Genomic DNA, 15019 nt, shown 5'->3' on the forward strand with positions numbered 1-15019 from the left:
AAAAAACAATCAATCTTAACATAATCACTAGTTAACTTCACATGGTTGATGATATTACTAGTTTAATTAGCCTGTCCTGCGTTGCATATAATCAATGCAGTGCCTCTTAATTTATCATCGAATCACAGCCTACTTCAACTTCGCCAAACGGGTGATGATTTAACAAAAGCGCATTCACGAAAAAAGCACAATCGTTGCACAAATGTACCTAACCATAAACATCAATGCCTTTCTTAAAATCAATACACAAGTATATATTTTTAAACCTGCATATTTAGTTAAAAGAAATTCATGTTAGCAGGCAATATTAACTAGGGAAATTGTGTCACTTCTCTTGCGTTCTGTGCAAGTAGAGTCAGAGTAAATGCAGCAGTTTGGGCCGCCTGGCTCGTTGTGAACTGTGTGAAGACCATTTCTTCCTAACAAAAACCGTAATTAATTTGCCAGAATTTTACATAATTATGACATAACATTGAAAGTTTTGCAATGTAACAGCAATATTTAGACTTAGGGTTGCCACCCGTTCACTGAAAGAATAAACGTTTTGTTTTCTAAATGATAGTTTTCGGATTTGACCATATTAATGACCTATGGCTGGTATTTCTGTGTGTTTATTATATTATAATTAAGTCTATGATTTGATATTTGATAGAGCAGTCTGACTAAGCGGTGGTAGGCAGCAGCAGGCTCGTAAGCATTCATTCAAACAGCACTTTACTGCGTTTGCCAGCAGCTCTTAGCAATGCTTGAGGCACAGCGCTGTTTATGACTTCAAGCCTATCAACTCCTGAGATAAGGCTGGCAATACTATAGTGCCTATAAGAATATCCAATAGTCAAAGGTATATGAAATACAAACGGTATAGAGAGAAATAGTCGACGCGTCATAATTCCTATAATAACTACAACCTAAAACTTCTTACCTGGGAATATTGAAGATTCATGTTAAAAGGAACCACCAGCTTTCATATGTTCTCATGTTCTGAGCAAGGAACTTAAACGTTAGCTTTTTTACATGGCACATATTGCACTTTTACTTTCTTCTCCAACACTGTGTTTTTGTATTATTTAAACCAAATTGAACATGTTTCATTATTTATTTGAGACAAAATTTATTTTATTTATGTATTATATTAAGATAAAATAAAAGCGTTCATTGTTCATTCAGTATTGTTGTAAATGTCATTATTACAAATATATAAATATATACAGTATCTCACAAAAGTGAGTACACCCCTCACATTTTTGTAAATATTTGAGTATATCTTTTCATGTGACAACACTGAAGAAATGACACTTTGCTACAATGTAAAGTAGTGAGTGTACAGCTTGTATAACAGTGTAAATTTGCTGTCCCCTCAAAATAACTCAACACACAGCCATTAATGTCTAAACCGCTGGCAACAAAAGTGAGTACAACCCTAAGTGAAAATCTTTTGTCATACCTGAGGTATACGGTCTGATATACCACGGCTGTCAGCCAATCAGCATTCAGGGCTCGAACCACCCAGTTTATAAACCCCTTTATATTAACTCCTATATACCCCTATAATGATTGTGGTGTTACCTGTCCCGGGCCGTCCCATGATGATGTCCTTGCGGGGTGCAGGTTGAGGGGACTCGGCTGGTAGGATTAGGGGCAGCAGGGCAGTGGGCGAGGGGTGGCAGGCTACCGGCTGGGGCAGTGTCCCTCCAATGCCGTCCTGATGCCCTCCGGACTTCCTCTCCCACTCCCTACCGCCTGATCCAGAGCTGGAGAGGGCGGAGCCAGTAGAGGACATGGAGGCGGAGCCACCACTGGGGGCTGGGCTGGAGTGGACAGGGCGTCCTGTGACGGCTGGAGTCAGGGACTGGGTGGAGGTTACAAGGACCAGGGTGGAGGCGGGGTTTCGCATGAGGACCGCTCCATTGGTGGGGGCGCCGTTGATGGGCACGGGTGCTTGGAGGCCGGTGGCAAGGTGCAGGGGCTGGCTGTGGTCTCTGGAGGAGCAGCCCCCTCCTCCCCTCCTCCCTAAGGGTCCCTCTGTAAACTTGGCCAGGGGGACGTCGGGGTTCCTAACGATGACGGGGGAGTCTCGCAGGGGCACGATGCGGCGGGGGCTGGGGTCCTGGGGCAGTGGGGAGGGAGGGGTGGGGGACACCAGCATGGGTGGAGGGGTGGAGGCGGCGGAGGACGGGGGGCGGCTGGTGGCGCTCCGGGGCCGGGGGAAGGAGAGCGAGGAGGGGGTGGTGGGCTGGCTCTGAGGGGAGAGCACCCTGAAGGTGGCTGGCCGGAGGCCTATAGTCTCCCCTAGTTGCTGGTCGGGGAGGGGCAGGGGCGGAGGAAGGGCATCCAGTTTCCGCTTGCTGGGGCTCATGGGCACGGTGAAGGTGAGGTTGGTCTGGAACGTGGGTACGATGCCCGACAGGTGGCGCTCCGAGCCCGGCGTGCTCATCTTAGTGCCGCTCAGATGGCGGTGGCGGCGAGGGGTGAGAGAAGGCGGGGCCGTGATGGGGCTGAAGGTGGCCGGGCGGAAGCTGAGGAGCGGGGTTGGCGAGGGCGACGGCGTGGGCGAGAAGGGCGACTGGTTGGAGATGGGAGAGTAGGAGGGCGTGCCCGAGCGGGAGCTGCCCAGAGACACCATTATGGTGGCCGCCTCGCACTCATCAAAGTCGAAGTGTGATAGGTCCTGGGGCAGGAACGAGGGCAGGACCATGCGGGGGCGTGAATCACCTCCCCTACTGCTCGCTTCGCTGCTGTCTCGCGACGTGTTGTCCCAGTCGAACTCCGAACTGGTCCGGCCGCCGCCCAGCCTCAGGTCTGACGGGGTTAGGGTGCCCGTACTGCTGGCCCCGCCACGGTCTCTGCCCCCTCCGCTGGCCTCCATCTCTTTAGTTCTCATGGAGAGATGACGCGAGCAGTAGCCTCTTCTCTGGGACTCCTTAGAGCAGCCCTCTCTGGAGCACAGCCTCCTCCACTGCTTGCCGTTGAACTTCTTGCGGATGCCCGTGGGGGTACACACCACGTCGCCCTTCTTGTACTTCTGCTGGGCTGCTGTGAGAGGGGTGCGGGAGCGCGACGAGGACGCCGAACCTGAGCCTCCACCCCCTCCAGGTGCACCGTGGGAGTTGGCGTTTGACGAGGGTGGCTTATCCAAGGAGCCGCGGGAGGACGAGGAGGGCAGAGGAGGGAGCTGAGGGGTGGCGATGACGGCCGCCCCCGCTGCCAGGGCTCCCGACTCCAAGCCCATTAGCACCGTGGGGGAGGCAGGAGGGTGGGGGTTGAGGGCCAGGTGGGGGCCCACCAGTGGGGTGCCTCCGAGGCCCCGTACCACGGACAGGTGGGGGCTGAGGTAGCCCGGGGGCGGCTTGGAGAGTATGTGCCTGTGCTGGGACACCGTCAGGGCCTTGGCCGCCCCTCCCGTCGCCCCCATGGGCACCATGCTGAAGTGGGACACCTCTATGTCCTCCTCGGGGGTCAGGGGCATGAAGTGGTGGTGCTGCTTGGCCCTCTCTCGGTTATCTCTCTCTTGTTTCCTCTGGAGCTCCCGCTCTCTCTCCACCAGGTCCTTCTCTCGCTCCCAGTCTCTTCCGGACACCAGACTCAGCACCGAGGCGGGGGTGACGGGGGAGCTGACAGTGGAGGAAGACGAGGAGGCGGGGGCCGTTCCAGGGTATGAAAGCCTCCCCAACACGGACCCAGCCACAGCTGCGCTGAGCCCCATCCCATGGCTGATGAAACACAGCTCCTGCTCCACTTCTATTTCGTCCCTGTCCTCTCTCTCTCTCTCCCTCTCTCTCCCCCTCTCAGCGGCAGCATTGCCCTCCTCTCGCCCCCCTCCGGAGGGTCCAAGGTCCAGGTCCCAGGGGGGCACCAGCAGGCGGAGGCTCTGACGGGACACCCACACAGCCGTAGGAGTGCCCACCCTGCCATCCCCCTCCTCATCCCCTGGGGGCGCTCTGTCCTCTAACAACACTCTATAGGGGTAGGACACAGCCGGGTGGGAGTCCACCTGGGTGACCAGGCCCTCTCGGTACCACTGGCGCTGGGCTTCTGTGGTGCCGCCGTCCTCATTGCCTCCGAAGGGCACGCACACAGGGGTGCCAATGGGCACGGCCTGGGAGCCGGGCGGCGGGGCGTCCATGATGATGTCCACGGGCCCCTGGGGGCCCTCGCGGAACGGGTAGCAGTACAGCTCCTTCTCGCCGTTCAGCTGCACCTCCAAGCTGCCGTGCTCGCCGCTCACCCGCCGCACCACGCCCGCTCGGAACACTGAGTCCATACTCTCCCTCCCCCCTCCCCTTCCGTTCTCCTCTTCCCCCTTCCCAGTCCTCCTCCGAGCCTGCCTGGCTAGCACCCGCTGGTTCTTTAGACCTTTGGCCAGGGCGTCGGCTAGCGCGTCCGACAGGCTCTGTGGGGTTGGAGTGCGTGGGGTGCTACGTTGCACCAGGTCCAGTGTGTGTGCTTCGGTGTTGGGGTTGGTGTGGGGAAAGTCGGGGCGGCGTGGCTCGCTCACGTCAGGGTCGTGTTCGCTGGCTGTGTCTGTAGAGGAGCAGCGGACAGGGCTGGGGGAGATTTCTCTGCCTCCCTCTGGGCCTCTCCTGTCTCTGTCTCCTGTGGGAGGGGGTCCAGGTGTGTTGTCCCTGTCCTGTGGTGGAGCTATAATGGTAATGTAGTCCTCCACTGGTCTCCTGGTCTGACTGTTGATGTCAGTGAGCGAACCACCCTCACTCGCCGTCGACCCGGGCCCCGAAGATACGCCCGAAGACTGACTACCGGTGTTACTGCCACAGTGAGCACTACTGCTGTTCAGTGGGGGCGTGCCGGGGTTGCCGTGGTATCCGTGGTTGCTGGCGGCAGCAGCTGCAGCAGCACAGTGCTCAGAGGTGTACTTCTTCTTGGGGACGCGGGCCTTGAAGGTGGCCGTCTTCCGGTTGGACGAGGGGTTGGGGCTGTTGGCGGCGCTGGCAGCGCTGCTGCTGCTGTCTGTGCTGTGGGCGCTCAATGACTTGACGCACCCCGGGCGGGAGTCCTCCGACTTCCCAGGGAGGGACCCTGCTGCTGCGGCCGCTGTCTCTGGGAGCCGGGGCCCCTCTCTGTGGACCTCCCTCTCTGGCGTGGCCCTAGCCGTAAGCGTCACCGACTCATCCTGAGAAGACTCTGAGTGAGATGAGGTTTGGGGTGAGGTCTGACTTTTGGGGGATCGGTCTCTGTTCTCGTCCGAGTCTCTTTTCTCCCCACTGTCCACCGCCCCCCGTCTCTTCCCACCTTTGGCCCGGGTCGACGGGGGCGAGCGCCTTCCTTGCTTTTTAATCGGCTTCATCTCTGCATTGGCGTTTCCTTTACGATTTACAGTGGCTTATTTTTCCAGAGAACAGATTCTCAGTTCCTCTCTCCTCCCTCTACTTCCCTGCTCTTCCAGCCCCTCTCGCTCTCCTCCCTCTACTTCCCTGCTCTTCCAGCTCCTCTCGCTCTCCTCCCTCTACTTCCCTGCTCTTCCAGCTCCTCTCGCTCTCCTCCCTCTACTTCCCTGCTCTTCCAGCCCCTCTCGCTCTCCTCCCTCTACTTCCCTGCTCTTCCAGCTCCTCTCGCTCTCCTCCCTCTACTTCCCTGCTCTTCCAGCCCCTCTCGCTCTCCTCCCTCTACTTCCCTGCTCTTCCAGCTCCTCTCGCTCTCCTCCCTCTACTTCCCTGCTCTTCCAGCTCCTCTCGCTCTCCTCCCTCTACTTCCCTGCTCTTCCAGCTCCTCTCTTTCTCATCCCGCCCTTTCCTCTTTCTGTGTCTCCAGCTCTTTCCACCTTATTCCAGACCCTGAAACACAGCAGAACATAAAGAGGACTGGATTATTCATGTGTTAAATGCATTGTGACATTATAAAAAGCCCATTCACCGGACAATGGCTGAGGTGGGGTGAAGTGGCTGTCAAAGTAAAACGGCCCATTTTTTCGAAATAATTTCAAATATAGGCCTATTCTATAAAACTGTATTTTTTTGTCCTTGGTAATACATTCATTATTGAATAATATATCACCCAACATAAGAAGTAACGGGTATTACTAATTTATTACAAAACATTAGGAACACCTGCTCTTTCCATGACATAGACTGACCAGGTGAACCCAGGTGAAAGCTATGATCCCTTATTGAAGTCACTTGTTAAATCCACTTCAATCAGATCTCCCGAGTGGCGCAGCGGTCTAAGGCACTGCATCTCAGTGCTACAGGCATCAATACAGACCCTGGTTCGATCCCGGGCTGTATCACAACCGGTTGTGATTGGGAGTCCCATAGAGCGGCGCACAATTGGCCCTGCGTTGTCCGGATTAGGGGAGGGTTTGGCCGGGTTAGGGGAGGGTTTGGCCGGGTTAGGGGAGGGTTTGGCCGGGTTAGGGGAGGGTTTGGCCGGGGTAGGCCATCATTGTAAAATAAGAATTTGTTCTTTACTGACTTGCCTATTTAAATAAAGGTTAAATAAATAATCTGTGTATATTAAGGGAAGGAGACAGGTTAAAGAAGGATTTTAAAGCCTTGAGACAATTTAAACAATGATGTGTATGTGTGCCATTCAGAGGGTGAACAGGCAAGACAAAGAATATAAGTGCCTTTGAACAGGGTATTGTGGTAGGTGCCAGGCACACCGGTTTGAGTGTGTAACGAACTGCAACGCTACTGGGTTTCCCTTGTGTATCAAGAATGGTCCACCGCCCAAAGGACATCCAGCCAACTGTGGGAAGTATTGGAGTCAACATGGGCCAGCATCCCAGTGGAACACTTTTGACACTTTGTAGAGTCCATGCCCGACGAATTGAGGCGATTCTGAGGGCAAAAGGGGGTGCAACTCAATATTAAGAAGGTGTTCCTAATGTTTTGTATACTCAGTGTACAATGCGTACATTCCATAATGTAGCCTATATTACATAGAATTATACACTGTGTGAATCCAAATTAAACCATAATGAACCAATCTTATATAACGTGTAAAGTAATATAACAATATAGCATAGCAGAATAGCGGCAGGCACATTTGGAAGTGCTCGTCCAGACAAGTCTGCACCCACACACACACACACACTCACACACACACACGCGCTGGTTTCTTGGCTAAGGCAGTGGAGGTGGGGGAATTCCTTCTTGTTCACTCGCATTTCTCTCATTCTCTCTCTCTTACTCAGGCGTTCTTTCCCCCTCTCTCTCTCACTCGTTCTCGGTGGTGACCTTTATCTATTTCGTAGCCGAACCAATCCGCCCCTACAATCCACACTTCCTGTCATGGACCATTACCTAACTTCCTGCTACTTTTTTACCCTGTCTCTTTAGCCCTCTCTTTCTCCTTAGATTTCATACCAACCACTCATTTAGAGGCATTTGTCACTGCCAGGGTAAACATCCATGTTGTTGAATGCTGACCTATGTGGATAAAAGAAACTATCTGAAAACCAACAGTTTTGCTTTGGGTTTTCCTTTTGAAACAGGCAGCGTCAAGTGTTGTAGGCCTATCTTTCTTACATTATGGGTTGTTTTTTCCAGTACACAGTTCCCATCAGCCTCAGTTTCAGACAACACCGCAAAGTGATTCAACAAAAAGCCTGATCATCTTTTTGTACACGACCAAATAAAAACATCAAAGTCTAGACCAAATTATTTTGCAGAGTACGACTTTTGCTTTAATCACATGGAGTTTAATGCTACATGTCATGGTATGTTTGAGACATATACAACATGTCTGGGACAAATTATGATATTTATTGAATATTAGGTTGTTACAATGTCATGTACGTCAAGTAATTTAATACATTCAGCTCGACAGAACTCCCAAGGCATCTACTTGTAATAAGAAACTACAGACCTGTATTGTTGTGACCACACAACATGTAAACTGCTGTTTGATAATACACACAGTTACAACCCAGTATCTGTCTTATGCAAATTCTATTCAGGAGACTTGAGATTGCATTCAAAGAACTGTCATCGTAAAATAATTTGTTGCCTCGCTTTTTTCAAGTTGGAAGTGTGCACATTGTTTACTCAATAGTGCATTATGCACACCAGCAAGTATGTGGGTGTGTCATAATGATAACAACTTCGAGAGAAGGCACAACCGCATTTCCATTCTAAATGTATGAGCCTTATCCATTTGTCAATATTGCGTTCATGTTCAATCTTGTGTTGATTCAATGTTCAATAAATGTTGCCATATCAACGCCGTATAAACCTAGCACTGCCATTTGTCACCATTGGAGAACTTGTTGTAATGTCCTATTAGAGCATTATGAAAATCCATATTAGCATAACATCCCATTGGGCACAGACGTCAAATTCAACGTCTGTTCCACGTTGGGTTCAACATCATTTCATTGAAATGACGAGAAAGCAACATTCATTTAACCAGTGTGTGCCCAGTGGGATGAATTTACATCTCGACAGCTTCGATGCATAAATATAGAACTATAAAACTATGATAACTGTTGGAGAATATGGACCTTTAGTGCAACTACCGGCTAATGTACAAATGTCACGTACTTAAAGTAGACTTAGGCTGAATTTAGATTAAGAAAAAAATAAAAAAATAAAATACAACCCTAAACTGAAGTACTGTAAAATGCAAACGATTGCAGGAATGTGGTCACTGTTAGTTTTGCTGAGTAGTACCGTGCGGTGTATGTGTGAAGCACTCTTATTGGTCCTAGTGCTTTGTGATTACTATCAGTTTACTACACAACAGGGCCGTGAAGTCCAGTGACGCAGGCCAAACAACACAAGGCCGCTTGGAAAAATCTTCTTCTTGCGACATTTACACGTGAAGTTAAAAATGTAAAGGCCCATTCTTCCGATATACGGTGTTGTGGAACGAATCGCAATGGGGTGTTACAAACAGACAGTAAGTAGGCTTAGTTCAATCAAACAATATGTCATTACATCGCGCGACAGAAACCAAAGTAATTGTGTTGTAAATTCACTCGTGTGACAATTGCTGTAAAATGTTGACGATACTGGATGCAACTTAGTGACACATTTCCCGACGTGTGCAAACTGCAACATTGTAAATTAAGTTACAATAAAAAGTAACAATTGTGGACACAACGTACAAACGAGGCCCACAAGCCCAGACGAAGGACAGATGGAAATATACATTTGTATGACGAATAGTAGCCCATGGAGAGATAATAAGGCTAAAAACTCTTATGTTGGTGATTCAGACGACTTCAAGGTTTTGCATTCAATCGCAACGGAAGAAAAACACTTCTAGGAAGTCTCACTCTTATAATGGCAGTTATGGCGTTTAATATTTTCTGGGAGAAAAGTTTTAGGCTGACAATCCACCCGTACCGCTCCCTTTTCAATGAAGTGTGCCATCCAATCCTCTCTTTGCTTCTCTCCACGGTGTATTATAAACAAGGACAATTAAATTTCATTAGTAGTTACAAAGGGTGCTTACTATAGACAACGTCTACAACGTAGCATCTCGATAAAGCAAAACAGGCTACTGCAGTGCTGCAGAAGAAAGATTTGTAGGTTTTACTCACCACAAAATTATTTTCAATGCAGATATTTATCGAGTCAGTATCAAAATTGATAGTTGGCCAAAAGTCGGAAATCCAGGGTTGACAATTAACGGACTGTCATATTATCTTTCGTCTGTAAAGCAACTTAAAGGAGGTAAAACTACTGCTCGGTACATTCTACACTACAATCGCAAAATGGTGAATGAAGCCCATAGCCTTGACAACTAGTCCATGTAGCCAATCAGAGGACACATATGAGTACAGTAGCCAGTAGATTTCATGAATCCAAGGAGCTACATGGCAGAGTCTAAATTTGATTGACACCGTGTTTAGTCGAATCGTGCTGTTGGAAAACACCAAACAGCTGTTTAGGACAGGGCTGCGGCATCCAATAGTTCTTTAGGGGAGGTCTGCTGACAGGGAGTAGGCGGGCGAATGGAAGAAAAAGAACTCCTCACCAATCTACAAACGCATACAGCGGCGCTGACAGCGGAGGTAATGGTCCTATAAAAATGGTACTTTGGGATTTGATGTTCTTGAACGCTCGCTTTTGCAGTTGTGGTAATGTAAGGACATCTGCTGCAAAATTATATTTAACCTGTAGTTTAACCTGTACATGGCGAGTATAAAAGAGGAAGCAAATGAAGTTCAACCAGCAACTAAATGGGGAGGGTAAAGTTAATGGGATAGAAAAAGTTTAGAGCTGTTTATTTGCGCTGATCGATGCGCTTAAGCAAGTAACATAGAAAACCTAGACATTATGAATGTCCATTTCTGTTATTTATTTCGAATACAAGTATTTGTATCTATTGTTATTTTTTAGGTGGAAACTTTTGATATTTCTTCTCCTGTACATTAGCCAGTCTGGCCAACCACTGCGCTATATAGACATCGTTGACGTCAGCCCGCGCTTTGTCCCGCCTCCCTATCAAACCTGATAGACTTTAAAGCTAACGTCACCAAATCAATCTACGATTGGCCAAATGATAGAGGGTCTCTAGGCCAATGACCAAGTACTGTGATGAGGTCATAATGCTTGTTGCCATCAGCTGAGCCAAACAGGAAGGGTCCAGAGTAAATTTGACTAAACCTAAGGATTACTGATCCTAAAGGAATTACCCATACATTTTCCTCTATAGGCAATCCTCAATTAAACATTTCACAATGTTGACATGTATCCTGTTTGTATGGATTGGTTTGTAGCAGTGCACCACACTGTGCATTGTCAGCATGCATGTACAAATGGTGAGCGGACTGGTCTTGGTCAACACTATAGTTCTGCTTTCTGTGGCATTGCAGTGTGTTTGTCACACATGTACCATGTAGTTATAACATGCTAGGGCGTTACGGATCCTTTGCGTGTGGAAGTAAACACATACATAGACACACACACACACACACACACACACACACACACACGCATGCATGTGTAACAGTGTAGGTTCCGTCCCTCTCTTCGCCCCAACCTGGGCTCGAACCAGGGACCCTTGCACACATCAACAACTGACACCCCACGAAGCATCGTTACCCATCGCGCCACAAAAGCCGCGGCCCTTGCAACGCAAGGGGCAACCCTACTTCAAGTCTCAGAGCGAGTGACGTCACCGATTGAAACGCTATTAGCGCGCACCACCGCTAACTAACTAGCCATTTCACATCGGTTACACATGCAGACACACACACACACGGATATGCAAGCCTGTTCCACACCCGAATGGGTAGAGCACTGCAGTCTCTCAGCAGTCTGCTTTCATTCACCCCATCGACGCATCATCAGAAATGTAAGACAACAGAATATGAGAGAAGTAACTTCGAGAAATGATTTCGTAAACCAATGATATAGACATAGAAAGTTTGAGAGATGCAAACACCATACAGAATTTCTCGTTTTTGAAAGGGCTTGTTGAGTAATCCCTAACATTTTATTTAAAGCCTGCAGGTATAAAATACAATTTTATTAGTCACATACACATATTTAGTCATTGGAATTAAGAAATATATAAATATTAGGACGAGCAATGTCAGATTGGCATTGGCTAAAATACAGTAGAATACAGTATATCCATATGAAATGACTAAAGCAGTATGTAAACATTATTAAAGTGACCAGTGTTTCATGTCTATGTATATCGGGCAGCAGCCACTAAGGTGCAGGGTTGAGTAACCGGTTGGTAGCCGGCTAGTACTGGCTAGTTTGATGGCCTTGAGATTGAAAAACAGCTTCTGTCTCTTGGTCACAGCTTTGATGCACCTGTACTGACGTCGCCTTCTGGATGATAGAGGGGTGAACAGGTCGTGGCTCGGGTGGTTGATGTCCTTCATGATCTTTTTGGCCTAACTGTGACCTAATGGTTTTTAACTCAGTATAAAGTATTTTTAATGTCTTACGATAAGGAGTATATTATTTCATATCTGTCAACATTTCAACTAATTGGCTAGAATTTAGTCAAAATCATTATAAGACATTACAAGGGGGCTATACGTGCTCATGACAAGTCTTACAATGCATTATAACTGCATCATAACCCATTACACCTAATTCTGCAATCCTGTTCTTATCTCAGAGCCCTTTTAGGAGCATGACAAATACTTCATGTAGGATAGCAGAAATCCTATATCCACATTACATAAACGAATGGCTTTGTGGGAAAGTTTAATCCCTCTGTGACCCTGCCTCACTGAGGATATCTGCACTGACACAGAAGAGCGATACCATACAGTAAACATGCACTAACATGCAACGCTGTTACTGTGAGCAGAGTTCAAATGGTGAGTCTAACCAGGCTAGAAAAGCAGCTCACCCATTCATGACACATTAGTAATGAATCCCAATTACAGAGATCTGGCTCACATGCTGTCCAGGCCAATCTCTCTCCCTAAACACACACACACACAAAGTAACTCTTGGGCTTTGAGTTTCTGCTGAGTTCCTGTTTACAAAAAGGGCCTGATGCAGTCTGTGTCTTTAATTGGTTGCAGGGACCCTGGATTAAAATGACTTTAACTGGAAACAGTACATTGAACATGCTTTGTACTCGGATGAATGACACGACAATGGGCCTCAGGATCTCGTCATGGTATCTCTGTGCATGCAATTGTGTTCATGGTCCGTAGCTTATGCCTGCCCGTACCATAACCCCACCGCCTGGTCTCAGACGATCCCGCAGGTGAAGAAGCCAGATGTGGAGGTACTGGGCTGGCGTGGTTACACGTGGTTTGCGGTTCTGAGGCCAGTAGGACAGTCGGCCAAATGATCTAAAACAACATTGGTAGATTATGGTAGAGAAACAAACATTCAATTCTCTGGCAACAGTTCTGGTGGACATTCCTGCAGTCTGCATGCCAATTGCACGCTCCCTCAAAACTTGAGACATCTGTGGCATTGTGTTGTGTGACAAAACTGCAGATCGTAGAGTGGTCTTTTATCATCCCCAGCACAAGGTGCATCTGTGTAATGATCATGCTGTTTAATCAGCTTCTTGATATGCCACATCTGTCAGGTGTATTGTCTTGGAAAAGGAGAAATGCTCACTAACTGGGATGTTAACAAATTTGTGCGCAACATTTTTGAGAAATAAGCTTTTTGTGCGTATGGAACATTTCTGGGTTATTTTTTTTCAGCTCATGAAACATGGGACCAACACTTTACATGTTGCGTTCATATTTTTGTTCATTGTAGTTCCCTCAATCACAGAGAAGTTCTGTCAAATAAATCAACATTTTTCACAATTCAAGTATTTGTTTGCACAAAAGCAACATTAATGTATTTGCTATCCCCACTAGCTGACACAGAACATTCTCTGTCTATGTTGAGTTAGAGAGAGTATAAAAGAGTCGGTACTACAGCGACACACACAATGAAGGATAATTAGCCTTGTTCTTTGGGGTCCAGCCTCAATCTCTTCTCAAGACGTTGACCTCAGCCCTCGCCCCAGAGCCAGGCAACAAACCCTCCCAGCGGGTGGCTTAAAGCGCCCTGTCAATCAACCTTTGTGGGAAGCATCCCCCAGCCCCTCCCCCGCTCTAATGAGAGGTGACAGTCAGAGGAAAGAAGAGATACGTCTACACAGGGGCGCAACTCTTACTGGGGACAGGGACGGGGTGGGGGGGGGGTGGTGGCACATTCTGAAATTGCATTTTTGTCCCTCCCAGTTTTGGCATTGGAATGTAATACAAAACAGGACAACGGTGTGCCTTAGGACCATGCAGACGCTGCCGATAGGTCGGGTAGGCTGTTTGGAGTGTTTAACCGACTGGATTTAGGCCTGCGCTGACACCACAGAGCGGGCTGACAGGCAGTGTGAAGGCAAAGCTTCTGGAAGACTGGCTGGACCAGCACGGGAGAGTTGAGCATGGTTCAGTGTGTTCGTGTTGCACTCTTTCACCGAGTTGTAAAAGGTAGCAGAAGAGAAACTTTCTACTCTTTAGTTGACTGATGCAGCTGGCAAAAGCGAAACAAGTGATTATTCGCAGTGCTGAGCTAGTATTGTAACTGACATGTGACGTTAGCTAATGTTTCATCCCCTCTCGACTGAGGTGAATGAATAAGCTACGCTAGCTAGTAGCTACCACAGCCAGGTCAGCTCTAGCTTCTAGTTATCTGTCAGATAGCTAGTAATAACAGCCACCTCGCTAACAGCAGTTGTTTGTATGGAAGTAAATAAACTTGGCAAGCTTTCGCCAGTTGATGTACCATTAGAGAGAGAGCTGTCCAAAAGTTGGCTTACATTAGCTATTATTTTTGCCTCTATTGAACTAGACCTGAATCAAATGATGAAACAAGATTGATATTCTGAGGTTTTTTTTACTGCAATGTGAGTTGTATTAGTCAAATCAAATCAAATTTTATTGGTCACATACACATGCTTAGCAGATGTTAATGCGAGTGTAGCGAAATGCTTGTGCTTCTAGTTCCGACTGCGCAGTAATATCTAACAAGTAATCTAACAATTTCACAACAACTACCTTATACACACAAGTGTAAAGGAATGAATAAGAATATGTACATATAAATATGGATGAGCGATTGCCGAACGGCATAGGCAAGATGCAGTTGATGATATATACAGTATATACATATGAGATGAGTAATGTAGGGTATGTAAACATTATATAAAGTGGCACTGTTTAAAGTGACTAGTGATACATTTATTACATTCCATTTTTAATTATTAAGTGGCTAGAGATTTGAGTCAGTATGTTGCCAGCAGCCACTCAATGTTAGTGATGGCTGTTTAATAGTCTGATGGCCTTGAGATAGAAGCTGTTTTTCAGTCTTTCGGTCCCAGCATTGATGCACCTGTACTGACCTCGCCTTCTGGATGATAGCAGGGTGAACAGGCAGTGGCTCGGGTGGTTGTTGTCCTTGATGATCTTTTTGGTCTTCCTGTGACATTGCTGTAGGTGTCCTGGAGGGGCAGGTAGTTTGCCCCCGGGGATACGTTGTGCAGACCTCACTACCCTTTGGAGAGCCTTACGGTTGTGGGTGAAGCAGTTTCCGTACCAGGCGGTGATACAGCCCGACAGGATTCTCTCGAT

At 47.8% G+C, this 15019-nt stretch overlaps 1 protein-coding gene across 2 annotated transcripts in view; it reads right to left on the reverse strand.

The window, feature by feature from the left end:
• Nucleotides 1-9747, reverse strand: part of LOC106570138 (protein capicua homolog) — a 35947-nt gene extending 26200 nt beyond the window's left edge. For both annotated transcript variants that reach the window (XM_045694664.2, XM_014142175.3), the window contains exons 1-2: nt 9503-9747; nt 1567-5789 (exon numbers count right to left, since the gene is read on the reverse strand). In XM_045694664.2, coding sequence (XP_045550620.2) covers nt 1567-5302 — 3736 coding nt within the window. In that variant the 5' untranslated portion in view covers nt 5303-5789; nt 9503-9747. The remainder of the gene's footprint in view (nt 1-1566; nt 5790-9502) is intronic.
• Between the last annotated feature and the right edge of the window lie 5272 nt (nt 9748-15019).

Source organism: Salmo salar, chromosome 14 (assembly GCF_965601325.2).
Source record: "Salmo salar chromosome 14, fSalSal1, whole genome shotgun sequence".
NCBI lineage: Eukaryota > Metazoa > Chordata > Actinopteri > Salmoniformes > Salmonidae > Salmo > Salmo salar.